The sequence below is a fragment of the Notothenia rossii genome (genome assembly GCF_949606895.1).
Source record: "Notothenia rossii genome assembly, chromosome: 7".
Taxonomy (NCBI): domain Eukaryota; kingdom Metazoa; phylum Chordata; class Actinopteri; order Perciformes; family Nototheniidae; genus Notothenia; species Notothenia rossii.
In genome coordinates, this window is record NC_136905.1 from 73,286,078 (window position 1) to 73,305,081 (window position 19,004).

Here is a 19,004-nt window from a genome sequence, read left to right on the forward strand (position 1 = left end):
GAAGCTGTTTCAAGGAGGAGACACAATTGTGATGTGCCGAAGCAATCTTAATTATCACTGTACTGTCAAAAGTAATGCAGTTACACAAGCAGTCATCTGTTTTGTCCCTCTGAGGCAAACATTTGTAGTCTGTCAGTCGGCATCAGAGTAAAAAGACATATTTGACAAGAGCTGTCTGTGTGTCCGTGTGTCACGTTGCATTTAATGTAATTTGTTAGACATAACTTTAATGGTGGAAAATCTCAGAAGCTGACACCTTGTATAACAAATAGTTTCTATTGTGTTTTTTTGTGGACTTTATGCATAACAAATGCTTCCATAGAAAATGTTCAAAAGATATTATGTGGCAAAGTAATTTGCTTGGGTGGTTTTAAGGAAATATAAGAACTTGCAGTTTTTGGTCTGATTCAAAGACCAGATTGGAAAAATCTCTTATTTCTCAACATCACTCGCAGATGTTGAGAAACTTGTGGTCACTTAGAAGTTGTGTAGCCCAATAAAATGATTTGGAGTCATAACCACAACCATCCACTCTAATAGCGCCTGGATGATAAAATATTCATTCCCAATCAAGTGGCTTTCTCGCACTTAGTTCCTCTGTAAACTACTTAATTATTCTCCAAGCTTTCAGCTCAGTCATTGCGAACAAACATGTTTATTTTACCATAAATGGCAGATTTTCAGGCTTACCTCAATGTTTTTTCTATTCGTTCTGACGTTCAAATCACAGAATGAAAACAAGACTAAGTCCGACAACAGATGTTTGGATTCCGCCCACCAGTAGTTTACTTAATGTATTGCATAATGTCTGGTTTGTTAATGTAAAAGAGGGATGTGAAATTGAATCATTTTTTTATTAACTTCCAATAGTCAATGTGTTGATTTTGCGTTGCCTTTATTTCAAAGAAAGATGGAAATAATACATGAGCCATTTGAAATTCAAGAGGAAAATATGAGGGTAGACACAGATCACTATCCAAATTCTGTCTAAGCCTGTTGTGGAAAAAAGAAATTACCGTAAGTCCCTGTCTAACAGTAAGTAAATAAATACTGGGTGGGCTGTGTTTTTGACGCCAGGAAAAAGTGAGCAGTCAGACACACATTATTAGAAGCAGCAGTTGAATTTTACTTTCTTTTTAAAAAATGACTTATTGTTCCATGGCTGGAAGCATAGTGGTATCACACAGTGTTCGTCAAAGTTGTATTAGTGGTTACGGACATGAGCCAAGCCGGCCCGGGGCCACTCCCAGCATCAGTCCATGGGGTTGGACCGATACCATGTCTTTTGAGGTCTCATTCACACCCCATTCAAAGCCCCTCATTGTAGCTGACAGCTGTGAAAACACATACACATAAACTACACAATAATGTATGGATATGAATGGCTTAACTCAGTGAAGAGTACTGAAAGAGGGAACTGGGCCGAAATCAGCACCAAGCTATGGAGCTCACAGCCTGGAAAAAAATGTTAAGCAGACAGGCAGAAGGAGACAGGAAATGAGCTGAGTATTTTTGAAGAGAATCATGAGCATGGCCGCCCCCTCGTCCAGACATTAGTTTTATACCTCATTACACACCACTGAGACATAACTAACGGCAGCAGACAGACGTTGTAGTCTGTTGTCATGATAACTCAAGGACCTTTCAGTTTTATATGACAAATTACTTTAGAGTCTACTATGAAACAGTTATATATTGTGAGAAATCATTGTGTGTGTCTCTATATGAAGGATTAGCCTAGGATGGAGGCTTAAATCACTAATATTAGGCTTACGTTTTGAGGCTGTTACATCTTATAAATGATATACGTGGCCCAACACCTGTAAGAAATCGCTTCACTTTCTACACATAATTAAGGTTTAATTTGCTGAGGTTTGAGAAAACTATTGTGTTTTGTGGTGCTCATGTCATTATTATATTACAGCCTGTTCTTCTGGTAACTTTTTCTTCTCACATTGTTTTGGTAACATCACTCAGAGCACAAGCCAAAGACCAGTGATTTCTGGGAAGCAAGCATGCAGAACAGAACATTATCTTAAAAACTAAACAATGAAAACTAGTTTGCTGCAGGACATTTTCTAGAGAGGTTTTTATATTTTTCCCTGGAAGTTTGTGCAATTACCTTTATGGCTCAAACAATTACCAGAAGTACCAAAAGGAACTGATTTGGATAAGTTTCTTTGTTGAAATAGTTTCAACCTTTCTGTTTCTAATTTACGTTTCCTTATCTGACTCTGTGAGGAGGCACACACTCCCTCACTATCATTTGGATACACTATTTGTTTGTAAAGAAAGGTAAGCAATTATTTTTCAGAATTGTCTTTCTTTCATTTAAAGTTAATAATATAAATGTACATAGGCAAATGAATATACTATGTATTGAAATAAATCTCACTTCTTTAAAACACACAATCACAAAATGAAACACCATTTCCTTTGTTCAGACCTGGAAGCCATTTTGTGCCAGTGCTAAAAGGGGGAACACGCCTCCGAAGTACTCCTCACATATTCTGTATGAGTAGGAGGAGTCTTGGATGTGATTGGTCAGAACATGTGTGATGTAATGTATGCCAATTAACTTACAAAAATAAAATATCAGTTTTGTGCAGATCTTGTTTGTTTTGAATGTACAATCTTTTTTGTAGATAAAATGATGTATTGACTTAGGCTTTGAGGATTTAGTTTGTTTTGTTTGTGTTCTTTTTGTGTTTAACTCTTCACTTCCCTTTCAGAGTCATGACCTGATTGGCCAGGATGAATTAGGGAAGGCTGGCAATAAGCTATAAATGTGACTGGGAAAAGAGTTGAAGGGTGGCATTTTTGTCCTTGTTGGTGAAAGAGCAGCACAAGGCATGTAGAGAAAAAGCAGTTTATGTTTCTGAAAAAGAAGGTTTTTGTTGATGTAAAGAAAACCCTCTCTCCTTGTGATGTTTTAACACCTGCACCTCCCATTAAAACAGCCTAATTGTACTGTTTTAGATTTGGTTGAAAGAGATACGGCCAAATGTTGTTTTCACTGCAGAAATGATCCTTCAGTCATAGCAATTCATCTACTAACACATGTCTACATATTTTGCATCTTAGGTATGTTGCAACATTTTGAATAAAAGGAACCAACAAGCTTTTCATGTTTATGTTTGGATCAATATATTTAATTGTATGTGATATACAAAGATAGAGGAAATATGTTGTGTATCATTCTCTATTTGTAAACACAAACATAGCTTTATTGATTAAAGCTATTAATATCATTATGGCTCAATTAGGACATTGACAGTCTTAAAAGACAAACCAAAAAAAGCAATACAGAAAGAACAAGGTTCAGAGAGAAAACGAGGACCAAACCTGAGCTTATTGGAAAGGCGAGGCCTGAGAGGAAGTTGACTGAGGGTCAAATATGTGTTCATATTGCGAGAACAAACAGGGAAAGCAAGTGTTATGATGTCTGAAGTGGCTCTCTTAAGAAGTTCAATTCATCAAAGCACCTAAATGAACAATTGATATCAATGTAGATATTAAAATATCTGTCATATCAAACCTGGTCATTCAAGGACTTCCATTGTTTGAAACATGGGTGTTGAATAACAACATTTGTTCTTGTGTTTGGATATCCAATATCCGTCTAATGTATTTTATTCCAAGGAAATGTGCTGTAAAAGTGTGATGAGTGGGAAGTCAATAATATACTCAGTACACAGACCAATCTATTATACAAGTGTATAAAAACATCCGTCAAATGGGACATATGATTTAGATTCTTATTATATCTAAAAAGAGGAAAGGGGAGCAGGACAAAATGAGGAAACGACATTACTGTGTCAACACCAGGAAGTCTCGTGACTGGGCTGTTATTAGATTCTATGTTTGACAACCTGACCTGTCTTAGAAGATGAATGGTGGGCGAGAGAACGGCGTCAGAATGGCGCCAGCACCAACTGGATGCTGCTTCAGATGCTGCCAAAGCACTAGAGGTCACTTCAAGGTTACCACTCAGATTGTCCTTTCGCTCAAACACAGTTAAGGGAGCATGTGTCTTAATAACAGGTACATTTACATTATGGTAAAGCATGATGGTCTTCTTCCATGTCTGTGTGTTTTAAGGACCAACAGGAAGTGGCATAACTGAATCATTGTCATTGCAACATGTCTTTTTTTAAATCAGTCATGCATTTACTGCACGTTAATCATATGAATTTGACACACCAGATCAGTTTCCCACATTATTGGCTGCCTTTAAGCACCATTGTCTATTCTAATCAATGCTAACTAGAAAATGGCTTTTGGGTTAAAGTGAATTCTCCCTATTTAGCTGCACTGTGAGATCTTAATGTCCCTCAAATGGCCATGTTGTTCATCCCAAATGCTGGCTCTTAGGTAAATGAAGATCTCAGCCCTCAGATACAAGCTGATAATCACAGGCTTGATGATTGAGTCAACAGCCAATCTTCCCGCGCACACACACACACACACACACACACACACACACACACACACACACACACACACACACACACACACACACACACACACACACACACACACACACACACACACACACACACACAACCACACACAGCATAGAAAATCGAATTAGTCATTTATAAATATAGTTTAGTATATTTGAAAGATAATTGAAGGGGTCAATATTACATAACATAAGGAGGAACGGACTGAGTCCTTATATAGCCGTAAACAACAAATGGGAAAACGTTTTTTGTATTGTTATAACATAAATAACTTCGCTGTTCACAATTTCTACCCAATACATAACACCCTGCTTTCAGCAATGGAACAGCATGTGGGGAAAAAAAGCCTTAACCAGCCACAATGGCAACCATTATAACTCCAACCCTGTTCTTTTGGTTAAGTCAACCCTTTGGAAAACTAAGCACACTCATCCTCCTGCCAAACTTGCAATGTGCAGGGCCAGGGGATTGTGACACATGACGGGAAATTGTTTTGTAAAAGCCTAATGTGGGAGAGGATCTTGAAATGGTTAAGATGATCTAGCCTAGCAGTGTGATTCATTGCACATTGTGTTAATCGTTTACAGGCATCAACATTATAAGATTTGTTTCGTGATACAATTATCTGTTCTTGAAAATGACTTTTGTAAAATGCAACAATCAAATATTTAATTGGCCATACTGGTTATGTAAGCCATGGTTTTAAGTTTACAACAGTAACCATAATGGCTATCACAACGCCTTTCTAAAACCGTTCAAACCAACCTGTAATAACAAACACAACGCAGTGCAGTAACTGGATGCACAGTTATCAGTGTACAAACATAATTTAAAGGCTTTCATCACAGTCCAAGCTCAAATAAATTGGACTTTAATGCTGAGAAAATAACACCACTATGCTCACATGTGAAATGTCTATGCAATGGGATTTTGGTGTTTATACTGAAATTCTCAAATATCTATACAAAGACAGACGTCACCCTCCCACTTTGAAACTGTATACTTCCAGCTGCAGGAACTAAAACATATTTATATAATGAAAAACATTTAGCAATAAAAAAATAAACTAACTAAACGTGCTAGATGACTAACGCATAGACATGCTGTGTGTGATGACGAGGGCAGGGGACAAACAGGAGAGAGAGAATGCAGACAGAAGTTCCCTGACATCCTTTTAATTACAGTTTTCTATAAGAGAGTGAGTCAGTCACAGACAGAGGAGAGTAAGGGAGGGTTACTGGAGCAGTCGTGCATCTGGAGGTTTCACATCTGGACTTAGGACTCAGGAGCAATGAATCTTCAACCTACAAGGTATCTATAAGCTTTATTTAGTTATTTATCGTGAGATATGTATACATAATATTTTTTCACATGGAAATATCTATAGTTTCAATGTCTATGACTATAAGAGTTGTTTTGTAATGACATTTTCAGATTTATTCTACTTCTTTTGTCAAGATGTATTGAGTAACAAAATATCTTGATACATAATGGTAACATATACAGTCAAATACATCCAAAACGTAGCGTCTCATTTATTTAGTTTACATGTCAGCAAGCAGTAACCCCGCTCTCTTTTGTGCTAAGTACATTATGGTTATTTTTTTATTTGTTTCGACTTTGCTGATACATTTAAAGTAACAATTTAAAATGTGTTGATTGAATCGAAATTTGAAAGAAAATGAATGAAATAAAATGTATTGTGTTGATTATCTGAGCTCGAATTTTGCCCCTAAGTAAAAAAAATTATACTATAGAAAACAAAACATTTAACAACAAACATTTAGCACTTTTCAAAAGTTGATTTTACATGCCACAGAACTGGTACCTTCTACATAATGTACAGTAATAAAAACAATAAAAACAATCTATTTAAAAAAAAAATGGGTTTAGACCTACGCTCTTAAATCGCAGCTCTATTATTATTGATTCTCAATAAATGTAGAAATATTCTCATGTACGTATCATTAAAGAATACAGTTGACTTTGATGTAAAGGTTCAGTGCAAAACAGACTCCCAGATGACAAAGATGATAGCCTATCTCATATTGTGCAGAGCAAAGCCAAATTACCCCCGGGGGAAATTAAGATGAACAGAGCCCAGCATGTTGCTCATTATGTGGAGATAGTGACCACTGGACTACGCAACTTAGATGCAAATACAATGGAGAGAGTAATCGATTGATGGGTGGCGGCAGGACTGCTGAATGGAGCATTTCAAGATTACAATGCAGTGATCAGTAGTTCTGCCAGCAGTTAGATGTACAGTGAGGGGATGGATATTTAAATTCCCCGCTCTGTGTTATTATGATTAAGTTTGAAGAGATCAAAGACCTTAGAGACTACATTCGTATTTTAATGGTTGGTTATGTCCTTTTAGTGCATGTGGTACGATGCCCAAACAGCTTGGGAGTTATGAAGCTCAGGGGAGGACCCTATAAAGACCATTTCCCCACAAACAAATCACACAGTTTAACCAGGTTGAATGTTGCCAGGTTAAAGCAGTTAATTCCCATGGCTTTCAGTATTTATGCTAAGCTAGTCTAACCAGCTTCGCATTTACTGTCATGACCGGAGTATCGATCCTTTGACCTCCAAAGATTGTATGAAAATTATGTAAACGTTTTTATTAATATCAATGTTTAATTTACTTTTTTTTCCACAGCGTCCCATACCTCAGCACCACCGCTTTCAATGGAGACCAAAACCACACCAATGGCACAGACTGTCCTCAACACTACGACTGGGAGTGGCTCCACACCGGCCAGCCAGTGTATATCCTCATCATCACTGTGGTTGGGATTGTGTTCAACGTGTTTGTCCTGGGGGTTTTCTGCTTCCACAAGAAGGCCTGCACCGTGGCTGAGATCTACTTGAGCAACCTGGCGGCCGCTGACCTCATCCTGGTGGCTTGTTTGCCCTTTTGGGCTGTCTACATATCCAATGGTTTCAATTGGCCTTTTGGTCTGTTCATGTGCAAAGTCGTCAACCTGGGCATTAAGGTGAACTCCTACAGCAGCATATACTTCCTCGTTCTGGTTAGCATAGATCGCTATGTGGCACTTGTTCATACGATGTCCCATGCCAGAATGCGTCGGCCAAAATATGCCAAACTAGGCTGTCTGCTGATGTGGGGTTTCGGCTTGCTCTTGAGTCTACCCACCATTATCTTCAGGAGAGTGAAATATTTCCCTGAGTATGGTGGTGTGAACGCATGTTTTCTGGACTATCCAAATGTCACTGCAGGACTGCTCTTTGATGGGATTTTGATTGTTTTTAGCTTCATCATCCCCATTTTGTTTATCTCGTTCTGTACTATCAAAATTATTCAGGCTTTAAAGATCCAGGCGATAGAGAGGTTCAATGCTCAGAACACGGAGAGGAAGGCCACCAATCTGATGCTGGCCGTCCTCCTGGCATTCCTCATCTGCTGGGTGCCTTTCCATGTGGTCACCGCACTAGATGTTCTCTTAAGAGCTGACATCCTCGGAGGATGTCACCTCGAGTCTGTCCTAGATATCTGCAATCAGATCTCCACCTACTTAGCCTTCTTCAACAGTGTTCTCAACCCCATTCTTTATGTCATCGTAGGAAAGAACTTCCGTAAGAAAGCTTGTGAACTCTTCCAGCATTGGAAAATTAGAAAAAACCCCAACTATGAATCCTCACGTTCATCAAACCTGTCAGCTACACTGAAGACTTTGGTGTAAAATACTACTTTCACAATCACTGGAGTACATACAAATACTTATTTTTAAGAAATGTAGATATATGTGCAGGGACATAAAATGTCTTAAATGAATTGTTTTCTCAGTTTATAACAGTTGAACTACATGAATTAAACTGAACTTGTTTAAAACATTTCTAAACAACTGTATCTTTAACATACATGTGATGTGATATAAATCAGCCTGGAGCTGTACAATTATTTATTTAACATACAGTTAACATATCCTGTCTTGTATATATTTGTTTTTGTTCTGAATATAAAAGGTCCAAATAAAAGATACATATTGTTTTACAGATGCCTCGTGAATCTTTATAATATATTTAAATGTTGACTGGAACACATAAACTAGAATGTAAGAGAGAACCAACAACTGCTTGCTAAGTGTTTTCTGATGTTATGACTTAGTGTCTGCAGAGTTTAAAACAGTATTGTGTCAAAGAGTTTCCAGTGCTGATACACAAACATTCCTCTTTTTGTTGGCTGTATGGACTTCGCTTCACGTTTCTTACCACACCACCATTTAACTGCCCGATGTTGACTCATTGTGGGCTGTGGGCAAGGGTACACCCCTACTTGTCCCTTAAATTAAGGCACGTCTTGCCAAACAGGAAATCTTTGTTAGGAGTCTGTATTTACCACCATTGCCAGAGCTGGAAAATATTGTGAAACAGAAAAATGCAGACGGACAAAGTTACCTCAAAATAGAAACGATGCATGCAAAAAATACACTGTTTGACCTTGTTGCCTCTCTGGATTTTGCTAATTTGCCTAGGTTGCTTGATTTTACCCTTTGAAGGGAATACGCTTTAACTTTATAATGCTTAAAGGTAAGGGAAATACAAACTTAGGAGGCAATACAGTATGATGACGTACTCTGTCAGTAGCAATCCATGGTAGTTGACTCCAATGTCAGCTTGCCTTTTAACCTGTAGCTAGAAGCTTGAAGTTTGGCCCAAAAATGTGTATATTCTCTTCTGAAAAATGGGAAAACACAATAGTTTAGTTAAGCATATATTCCCTTAGACAACATCTGAGCAGATGCCAGTTACATTTACATTGTAGTTATGCTGTATGTGTTTGTGAATGCATGCACGTACGCATTACAATGACAGACATATTCCATACAGTGTCTGTTGCTAGGACATCCCTTTTTATGTTGGCATGAGCAGGCTGTGTGCTCTTACTGATAAACCACCATTAAATCACTGACAGTCCATTAAATCTATTATTCCTTCTCACCTAGGAACTAACATTATGATGTGAAAGTGACAACAGAGACATTTAACCTGTGTTGACACAGTTGAAAGGTTTTTACTTGTATGTTCACTTTGAACGCAGCCTTTTTTTCTTACTCTTAAATCGTCGTTACTGTGGAACAGTCTTCACATTGAGCAACAGTTCTTATGGAGACTGCCACGAGAGATGAGCCTGTCTGCAACCACACAGATGCATGGGACTGGGTTTACACCATGCAGCCTGCCTACATGTCCATCATCTGCCTCTTTGGAGTGATCGGGAACTCCTTTGTGCTATGTGTGTTCTGTCTCCAGAAGCGACGCAGCACTGTGGCCGACATCTACCTGAGCAATCTGGCAGCAGCTGATCTCCTCATGGTCTCCTGCCTGCCGTTCTGGGTAGCAACCGTTATCAACAAGTTCCACTGGAGGTTTGGGGAGCCCATGTGCCAGATTATCAACATTGTCATTGGGATGAATTATTATTGCAGTGTGCTGTTCCTTACGCTTGTGAGTGTGGACAGATACCTGGCACTTACCAGACCCCTAACCCATGGGAGAGAGAGACGGGCCTTCTGGGCACATGGGATTTGCTTCACTATCTGGATTGCTGGGGTCTTGCTCAGTATCCCTGCTGTCTTCTTTCGCTCCGTACAGTTTTTCCCTGATCTGGGCATTGAAGCATGCTACCTAGCATATCCACATGAAGGCTGGAGACTGCGCTACAACGTGACTGTCAGCACTGTGGGCTTCCTTATCCCCGTTCCTATTGTGTCCTTTTGTAGTTACCACATCACTAAAGTCCTTCGCCACAGCCAGAAGCTGAGGAAAGGAAGCAGAGGCAGTGTGGAAAGCAAAGCGGCATATCTTGTTCTTGTCGTTTTGGCTGTGTTTATTCTCTGCTGGCTGCCCTACCAGGTTTTGATCTTCTTGGACACCTTGGATCATTATGAAGTCGTCTCTGGATGTACTTGGGCGTACGTGTTGGACATCGGAAACCAGTTGGCTACTTACCTTGGTTATAGTAACAGCTCATTAAATCCTTTCCTGTATGTGATTGTGGGGAAGCACTTCAAGCAGAGGGCAAGGGAAGTGTTTAGACGCGTGCTGTGCAGGAGGAAAAGGGAGTGTGGGAAGTCAGGTCGCTCCAATGCCAATCTCAACTCAACTAAACAAACTGAGAGTACTAAATTCTAAATCTACACACACACACAAAGAGAAATGTTTTTACCAAAAACAGCTGTTAAAATAAAATATTATCTCTCTACCTATCAGTTTAAATTAAGTACAACAACAAAAACTATTAAAGAGTCAATCATAAATCCACTGCCATTTGAAAGCCATATTTGGACATTTTGGGAATACTCTTATTTGGTTTTTGCTAGAGGTTATGTGACTAGGTCAATACTACTCTTATTTATAGGCTAAGTGTGGAGATACAGCCAGAATCCCATTAGCTTAGCATACAGACTGGAAGATGGGAAAGGGGTTTTCATTGTGGTCGTGAGGTGACAAAATGTGCCTACCAGTACCTCTAAACCTCACTAAGTGTCATAACATCAGCGTTTGATACAAAAACTTTAAAACCATACTATGTCGTTTTTGCACTTTTTAAAGAATTAAATAATGAGATCATGTGATGACACGTGATCTTAGAGGACCTCTTCCAAGGCTTTTTCTTAAGTAACTTCACATGTTGGAATCGGCTCTATAACTGATGCAACAGATATTAAGAGTAATAAATATGTCATATATGAAATCCTGCCGCTGTGTTATACATGTACGTATGAAATATATGTGTTCCTTCTGCAATATCAATATAACAGAAATGACGTGAATAGTAGAAATCACCCACAAAACATTTGAATTCCAGATAATAAAGTGTCTATTAGGGCTCTAATAAAGATGTTTTTCAAGTTAGTTCAACTATTTATTGACTGTTTCTTGTTTTCAATAAAGTAACATCTATAATCCTCAAAATCAAAAAGTGTTTTTGTTTTGATAATAATGAACTGTGGCAATGAGCCAGATTTCCTTTCAAAAATGTTTAACTCGACAGCATGATTCAAGCATGCTGTTATCATTTTGACCGTAAAAGGATGAAGCCTCTTCCTCATTTTTAGATGACACTTCCCACTGCATACTGACAGCAACACTGTTTATATGTTGTAATCTGTCACTGATTGTTTGCTATTCAGTTGTTAACCATATCAAGTTGTTATGACGGTTTGAGTTGGAGGGACATTTAGGATAGATTAGGACAGGATAACATGACGGTACAAGGATAAATAGGAACATGACAACCTTTGTGGGGATTAATTAGGCACATGTATTATCTGTATATGCAAAGGTAAAACTGATACAATAAAAAACACGTCAATCCTGATAATCGATGTGATCGGTTGGATAAAGATTTCTATCAACTGCACGAGAATTGTTGTTGTGATAACATAGAAACTCTGAATCCCTGTTTCACATTATCACTCATTTGATTTTTCTTATAATAAAATACATACAACTACCTTACTGCCTTCCTTGACAGTCTGCACTACTGCTAATGGAGTTGAACACTCTCCAACACATTTGGTGCTATGCAGTTTCAGGTTGTCTAGACACTATTTGTGCATTGAGCACATTTTTACTCTCTCCTAAACAAGTTGATATATTGCATACTTGGCGAAGGGTGAGGAAGAATGCAACTGTATACAAAATCGCTCGTAACGGATCCCTCATCTGACTTGCTTTGCACTCACTGGGATCTCAGTGTACACATGAGCCCTGCCCCAGACGTGCCTGTTATCATTAGCATCCTGAACATAGGAGGAACATGTTCATGAACAACACGGTAAGAACTTATTCATTCCATATTCTTTCCTTTTTTCTTTTTTGAACATCAACATATATACTTTAAAGATGCTCAGAGATGCTAGATAGTCTTTCAGCATAGACTCAGAATGACAATTAATGATGTAGACTTTTTAGCCTTTTTGGTAGCACAAAATTATTGAAGTTACCACATGAAAACACATTTCAATCAGGAGCTTTGACACATGTTGTCAAACTAAAGGAAAGTTAATTAACTGCTTGTTTTTTTCTCGGTCACTTATGTCTATCATGAGGGCAACATTTTTATATTTTGTGTATTTTCCAACATGTCTTATTTATTTTTGTTGAAGCTAATATCGAATGTTATGTCTCTGATGCAGTAGCTTTCAAAACGTGTTTTTCTGTCATTAAAAACGTTTTACTGATGAAGCATGTCCAAATATTTTTGTTTTCTAGCCTATGGAGCCAATGATGCTTGTAACTGTGCGGACATTGTGGTCTGAAAACAGCAGTGCGTCCCGGCCATCAGAGTTTCCTATCCCTGTAGAATGGGAGCTTATCCATACCATCATTCCTCCGTACATCTTCACGTTGTCTCTGTTAGGCCTGCTCTTAAACATCTTTGTCCTGGGTGTGTTCTTCGCCCACAAGGATCGACTGACTGTAGCAGAGATCTACCTGAGCAACCTGGCACTGGCTGACATTATTCTCCTGTGTGCCCTCCCCTTCTGGGCGATGAACATCCTCAACAACTTTAACTGGCCGTACGGAGACGTGTTATGCAAACTGGTCAACTCCATCATCATCCTCCATTTCTACACTAATATCTTCACCCTGGTCATGATTAGTGTTGACCGCTACCTGGCACTTGTAAAGACCATGAAGGCCAGGTGGCTAAGACGGACACTCTATGCCAAAGTGATCTGTTTCCTCCTGTGGATTTTAGCTCTTGCTTTGAGCACGCCAACAATGGTTCAAAGAAAAGTGACGTTCATCCAGGACATCGGAACAATTTCCTGTATTTTGGATTATAGTCAAGGCAAGTCTTGGAAGTTGACTAATCAGATTCTGATGAATGTTGTTGGCTTTGTACTGCCTGTTCTGGTAATTGTTTTCAGCAGTGGGAACATAATCAAGGCTTTAGTTCAGAGAAAGGAGAGGGTTGCATTCCATGACATTAATGACACAAAAGCCACAGTACTTTTGTATGCTGTCACACTACTATTCTTACTGTGTTGGGGCCCTTTCCAGGTCTTCACCTTCCTCGACACACTCTGTGATGTCAGAGTGCTGGATGAAGAATTGTGGTTCCATGCTCTTGATATAGGAACCCAGGTTTCAGTGTATCTGGCCTTCCTCAACAGTGCACTGAACCCACTGCTGTATGTCTTCTCAGGGCAGTACTTTAGGAGGAAAGTTAGCGCCATCTACAGGAGGACCAGACATTATCGCAGAGGATCAGATACGACAATATATCAACGCTCAGTTGTGTCCACTTACATTAACAGAACAGAGAAAATTAAGCCAGTGGTCATTCTAAATGCATAGGATCCCATTACATTCTCGACTTGCAAAGCTGATTACGTTGAAAATATTTACAGTATACAGTCTCATAATTGTGCTTTCATGAGAGAGTTAATGGTCTAGGTTAACCAGCATTATCATCGGATGTTTCAGACTGTTCCTATGCATAAATAATGGACACAAGAGATAATGGTTGTAATTTGCAAAAGACATAAAAGCAGATTTTATGTTTACACTTATATCACGTTCTGAAGAAATGCAGTATGTATCTAACGTCATTAAAATTACTCTAAAAGTGCAGTTTACATTCTGCAGGCTAACCAAAGAGAAAGGCCACCCATGTACTTTGTGTGTATTCACATTCATAAATCCCCTTGTACGGTATATATCATGACATGTTAACAAAACATCTACTCGGTGACAAACACATGCAAGCTTTTCTTCAGTATCAACAGTCATTATTTAAGTATGTTTGTGTCTTGCTGGAACAATGTGTGCAATCAACTCAATTAAAGTACTCACATGCAAAGACATAGCGTAAGGCATAACCTGTTGCAAACTCATAACTTTCCCAAACTTTTATAAATGGATCCAAATGTATGTATGTATTGTAAAAACATTGTTGACATCTTCTGTTACATACATTAAACAGTATTAGTCAAGCAGGCCCTCTAACGATGTCTAATTCAAGGGGGAATTTGTGCCCTTCTCTCTTTGAAAGTTTCTTGAGTTTAAAAAAGCAAACACATTTCTTATCTTTGTTGAACTCCAATGGTCTCATTCCTCACTGTATTTTACAGAATCACGCCACGTTGTGTCAATGTTCACTCTATGCAGAAAGCTAACTTTTATTAGTAAAGTCTAATAATTTGAAGTTATTAGTGAAGTTCACTCCTGAACCGAGGCGTAAATACTTTAAAAAGCTGAAACCAGAGTGAGGATGAAGGCGGGGTCTCAACAGCTGAGAAACATTAAGGAGTTTGTCTGACATCCTTTTTCATTGGATTCCTTGCCCCTTCGGAGAGCATGTCAGAGGCAGACCGAGGACAGTGAAACAAAGTACTGAAGCAGTGTATCTGCACAAGAAGAAGAATGGCTCTTCCGTCCACAAGGTAGGCATTAACATTCATATGGTTTGGATATTACTTTCTTAATGTTTTAACACGATTGACAGCTGAATGTTAGCATGGGTTATAAATAAGGTTCAAGGCTTTTTTTTTGTCATTTCTACATACTGTAGCTACAGTTTAGTTATGACAATGAAAATCTTAGGTCACAGGGCAACACAATAAAACAGATGAAACAGATCAAATAGTGCAAGTGAATCAAATCAAATAGAATATAATAGAAATAGTGCAGAATAGTCAGTAAAGTAATTGGAATATTGATAGATATAAGTTGCAAACAGATGGATGTTATGGATGATGTTCTTTCAAAAGTTCAGGTGTTCAACAGTCTTATGACCTGTGGGATGAAACTGAAATTTGGTTTAATATCGGCACCACATTTAGACACAGTCTGTTCAAATGGAAGACAGTATTATGTTTTTTCCAACAAATGAACAGTTCTCTAACTGCATAGTTTGTGTCTCAACATGTTATTAGATGAGGGTTAGATGTTAGACGATGGTGAGGTGTGTACCATGTTGATGCATTTTAGAATTACTCTTGATGCATTTATATTGAAAACATTTAAAATAGTAAATCAGTGGCAGGTTTGGACATTTACTCAACTACTGTATTAAAATGACGATACTTGTACTTTACTTGAGTATTTAGAATTTCTGCTAATGTATACTTCTTTACCGTTAATCTGCATATACAAATATGATCAAATATTAAAGAGAACAATCCCAAGAGGGCAGGGACATCCCTTAGATTCCACTTCCAAAATCGTCAAAATTCAGTTTGCTCAGAGTAAACCTGTCAGAGCATGTTTGCTCTCCAGCGATTCCTTATTTTGCTGAAATTCAAGATATGCTATAAAATTCCACAGAATGAATGACACATTCACAACATTTATAGCAGGATAAGAGCCTGTCAAGTTGTCGTGGGGAGAGACATAAAAATCCTGCAATAAAAGTTATTCAGAAAAACATTTCATAACTTTTTGTTTTGCTTATACATAAACATACATGTATAACATCCTTATTATTATTTTGTCACCCTTTTTATTCATCATAAACTAGTCTGGCACCTGCCTTACACTTGGAATACAACTATTTAACATTGTTCAGTGTAACTGAAGCATTATCTCAGCATAACATATTTCAAAGAAAATATTGAATTGTTACCTTGAATTTGTGTTTGTTTAAACGTTTTGTCTTGTTTGCCTTCCTCTTACTTCCACAGCATCCTCGCTGACTTCAACACTACAGCTATAAATGGAGAGGAAAACAACACGAATGGTAGTCAGTGTTATAGTGACGCACCACATTTTTGGCACACCTCCATGCTGCCGGTGAATATCCTGCTCGTCGCTGTGCTGGGAATTGTGTTGAATGTGTTTGTCCTTGGGGTTTTCTGTCTTCATAAGAAGTCCTGTACCGTGGCTGAGATCTACTTAAGCAACATAGCTGCTGCGGACCTCATCATGTCGTCCTGTCTGCCCTTCTGGGCTGTGAATGCAGCCAACAAATTCAACTGGCCCTTTTCTTATCACCTGTGCCGACTGGTCAACTTTAGCATCAACATGAACGCCTACTCTAGCATCTACTTCCTCGTTTTGATAAGCATAGATCGTCGCATGGCACTGACGGACCCTCTGTCCCATAAAGGAATATCAAGGCGAAAATATGCCAAACTGGGCTGTGTGCTGGTGTGGGGTTTCGGCTTGCTCCTAAGTGTCCCCACACTTGTCTTCAGGGAGGTTAAATATTTCCCTGAATTACAATCTAATATATGCCATATGGCTTTCCGAAATGTCACTGAAAGGGCTGTGTTTGATGTGATGCAGTTTACATTTGGCTTCATCATCCCCCTTTTCATCATCTTCTACTGTACTATACAGATTCTTCAAGCTCTGAACAATCGGATATTTGAGGGGTTAAACACCCAGAAGAAGGAGCAAAAGGCCACCACTCTGGTGCTGGCGGTCCTCCTGGCGTTTATGATCTGCTGGATGCCATTCCACGTGACAAAGATATTACATTTGCTGAAAGAAGCTGAAGTCCTGACAGGGTGTAGCTTTGAGTACGCCCTTAACATCTGCATCCATGTCTTCATGTACCTCGCCTTCTTCAACAGTGTTCTCAACCCAATCCTCTACGTCATTGTAGGACAACAATTTCGGCAAAAAGTGAGGGGACTCTTTAAACAGTTGAGATCTACCAGAAAATCGTCCGTTAACATCTCATGCACAAACTCAACCCGGATGAGTAGTGTTAGACCTCAGTTGCCTGTACTTACTTTCACATAATGAAGTTATTAGTCATGTTCCCCGAAGAAGATATGGAACAGTAACATAGTCATTTAGAGTTTAGTCAGAATACACATTAAATACAATCCTGTCTGATGAGAGGATGTTGTCTCATACTCAGACCTTACTTTTTATTTCAGAATTAGATTGGTCTCTCCAAACAGTTTCCTTCATCTTATCTTCTGGGCAACAGTAGGAAACCGATGGGAAGGAGGAGAAAGATAATCATAATATTTAGCAACATGTAAGCGCTACTAATATTAATAGAAATCAATTTTGTGGTCACCTTTTAATGCATGGGGTTATTACAGGATGTGGGAGGCAATTTTTATGCCATTAGTAATGTAATGTTCAAAAGAGATGGAGTGTTTCCTTGTAAATGCATGTTATGAAGTCTTTACATGAGACATATTCTGTGTGTGCATGTCTGTGCATATGTGCTTCTGTGTACTGTCAAATGCTGTTGTTCTTACAGTCTTTATTATATTTTTTATATTTTAATGTACATCCGAAAAACAAACCCTATATTTTTTTAACTATTTGTCTCTGTCATTGTTACTCATGTTTCCTTTATTCGACTCCAGAACATTAATCTGGTAGGTTTGACTTACACAGTCAGGTTGGTATTTTTTTACAATGTGAACAATGTTCTCTACGTTCCATGAACCACCTCTGTGTATCAATTGTTAAACTATTTGTTAATTAATTGTAATACCTGGAGAAACATCTTTTGCCTACCTATGAATAAACGTACACCTATGTCAGTGTATAAAGACAGGTTTTGTTTGCAATTTGTTGCTTTTCATGATGTATAAAGTTAAAAATCTGTTAAGAAGTTAATTTAATTCATCAAGCAAAAGGCTTTTATAAGTATTACTTCACATTGGTTCTTATTTTCATAACTGTTTTTCCTGGTTATGATAACATTTTAGTTAAAAATGAATTCCTGCTATTTGTTTATACAATGTCATTACTTTACATCTGAATCATGCAGTTTGAAATCAAGCCAACACTATAGCAAAATGATCACTTTTTAAAAAATTTTATTTAAAATTGAGTACACCCAACATGTGATAAATAATCTCGCATTGGGTGTATGCATGCCCAAGTTATAATAAGGTCAAGGTTGGACTGAGCTGTGAGTCTGCTAACTTAACCAGTTCTTATGATCATAAAATATGTATTTACTGAGTTGTTCCTTGTAATTCCTGACATAAGAAAGTAGTGACAATAAAAGCAATGAGTCAGACTTAGTGATAAAATCTGTGTGATTGTGAAAGCTGTTGGTTGTTTTTAACCTGGAACATGTGTATTGACGTTGCACTGTTCCCAGAACTTAAGTCATTGAATATAACACTTTGCAAATGCAGGAGTAGCCAAAAAAAAAACACAAGAGAGTGACATTAGAGAATAACTTAAGAAAAGCATCCACACTTTCACACTCCAGATATATTCTCTTCACCAAACTTTAACTCCAGCTACTTAGTCTTATTTGGTGAGCTTAGATTCCTAATTATTGGATAAGTAAACGTTCAACCCTCTCAGCCCTCTCAGGCTTTTTAGCGTCACATTGTAAGTGTAGACAACAATCCGCCCCCTATTCCGTGTTGCTGTATGGCCGGCCCTTTGTTCCTGGCTTGCCTGAGGAGCTTTGCCAAATTTCCTATCCAAATGATATACTTTGAATTAAACGTTAAAAACATTTTTAATGAAATAATAGATAACTTTCTCTATAGATCATGACATCTGAGGTTAATGGTAGAACTATTGTAGCTGACAACACAGTGCAGTTTCCATTTAATCCTA

At 38.3% G+C, this 19,004-nt stretch overlaps 3 protein-coding genes across 3 annotated transcripts; all 3 read left to right on the forward strand.

Moving 5' to 3' along the window:
* Window positions 1-5,678: 5,678 nt before the first annotated feature.
* Window positions 5,679-8,487, forward strand: LOC307047570 (B2 bradykinin receptor-like). Its single transcript, XM_079694561.1, has 2 exons — window positions 5,679-5,777; window positions 7,132-8,487. Exons 1-2 carry the CDS (start codon window positions 5,758-5,760, stop codon window positions 8,174-8,176), a joined length of 1,065 nt encoding a protein of 354 aa, XP_079550687.1. The 5' UTR covers window positions 5,679-5,757; the 3' UTR covers window positions 8,177-8,487.
* Window positions 8,488-9,599: 1,112 nt separating this feature from the next.
* Window positions 9,600-14,356, forward strand: LOC307046448 (uncharacterized protein; the record flags this gene model as incomplete). Its single annotated transcript, XM_079692844.1, has 2 exons — window positions 9,600-10,616; window positions 12,714-14,356. 2 exons carry the CDS (start codon window positions 9,600-9,602, stop codon window positions 13,803-13,805), a joined length of 2,109 nt encoding a protein of 702 aa, XP_079548970.1. The 3' UTR covers window positions 13,806-14,356.
* A 434-nt stretch (window positions 14,357-14,790) lies between these two features.
* LOC307012974 (B2 bradykinin receptor-like) lies at window positions 14,791-17,971 on the forward strand. Its single transcript, XM_079640180.1, has 2 exons — window positions 14,791-14,893; window positions 16,133-17,971. The coding sequence occupies exons 1-2, from the start codon at window positions 14,874-14,876 to the stop codon at window positions 17,196-17,198; spliced, it is 1,086 nt and encodes a 361-aa protein (XP_079496306.1). The 5' UTR covers window positions 14,791-14,873; the 3' UTR covers window positions 17,199-17,971.
* Window positions 17,972-19,004: the final 1,033 nt, after the last annotated feature.

Excerpts from the sequence above, each read along its gene's own strand:
- LOC307012974 (XM_079640180.1), top strand. The coding sequence starts at position 14,874 with ATGGCTCTTCCGTCCACAAG. Across the intron at positions 14,894-16,132 it reads ATGGCTCTTCCGTCCACAAG|CATCCTCGCTGACTTCAACA; the intron begins GTAGGCATTAAC and ends TTACTTCCACAG.
- LOC307047570 (XM_079694561.1), top strand. The coding sequence starts at position 5,758 with ATGAATCTTCAACCTACAAG. Across the intron at positions 5,778-7,131 it reads ATGAATCTTCAACCTACAAG|CGTCCCATACCTCAGCACCA; the intron begins GTATCTATAAGC and ends TTTTTTCCACAG.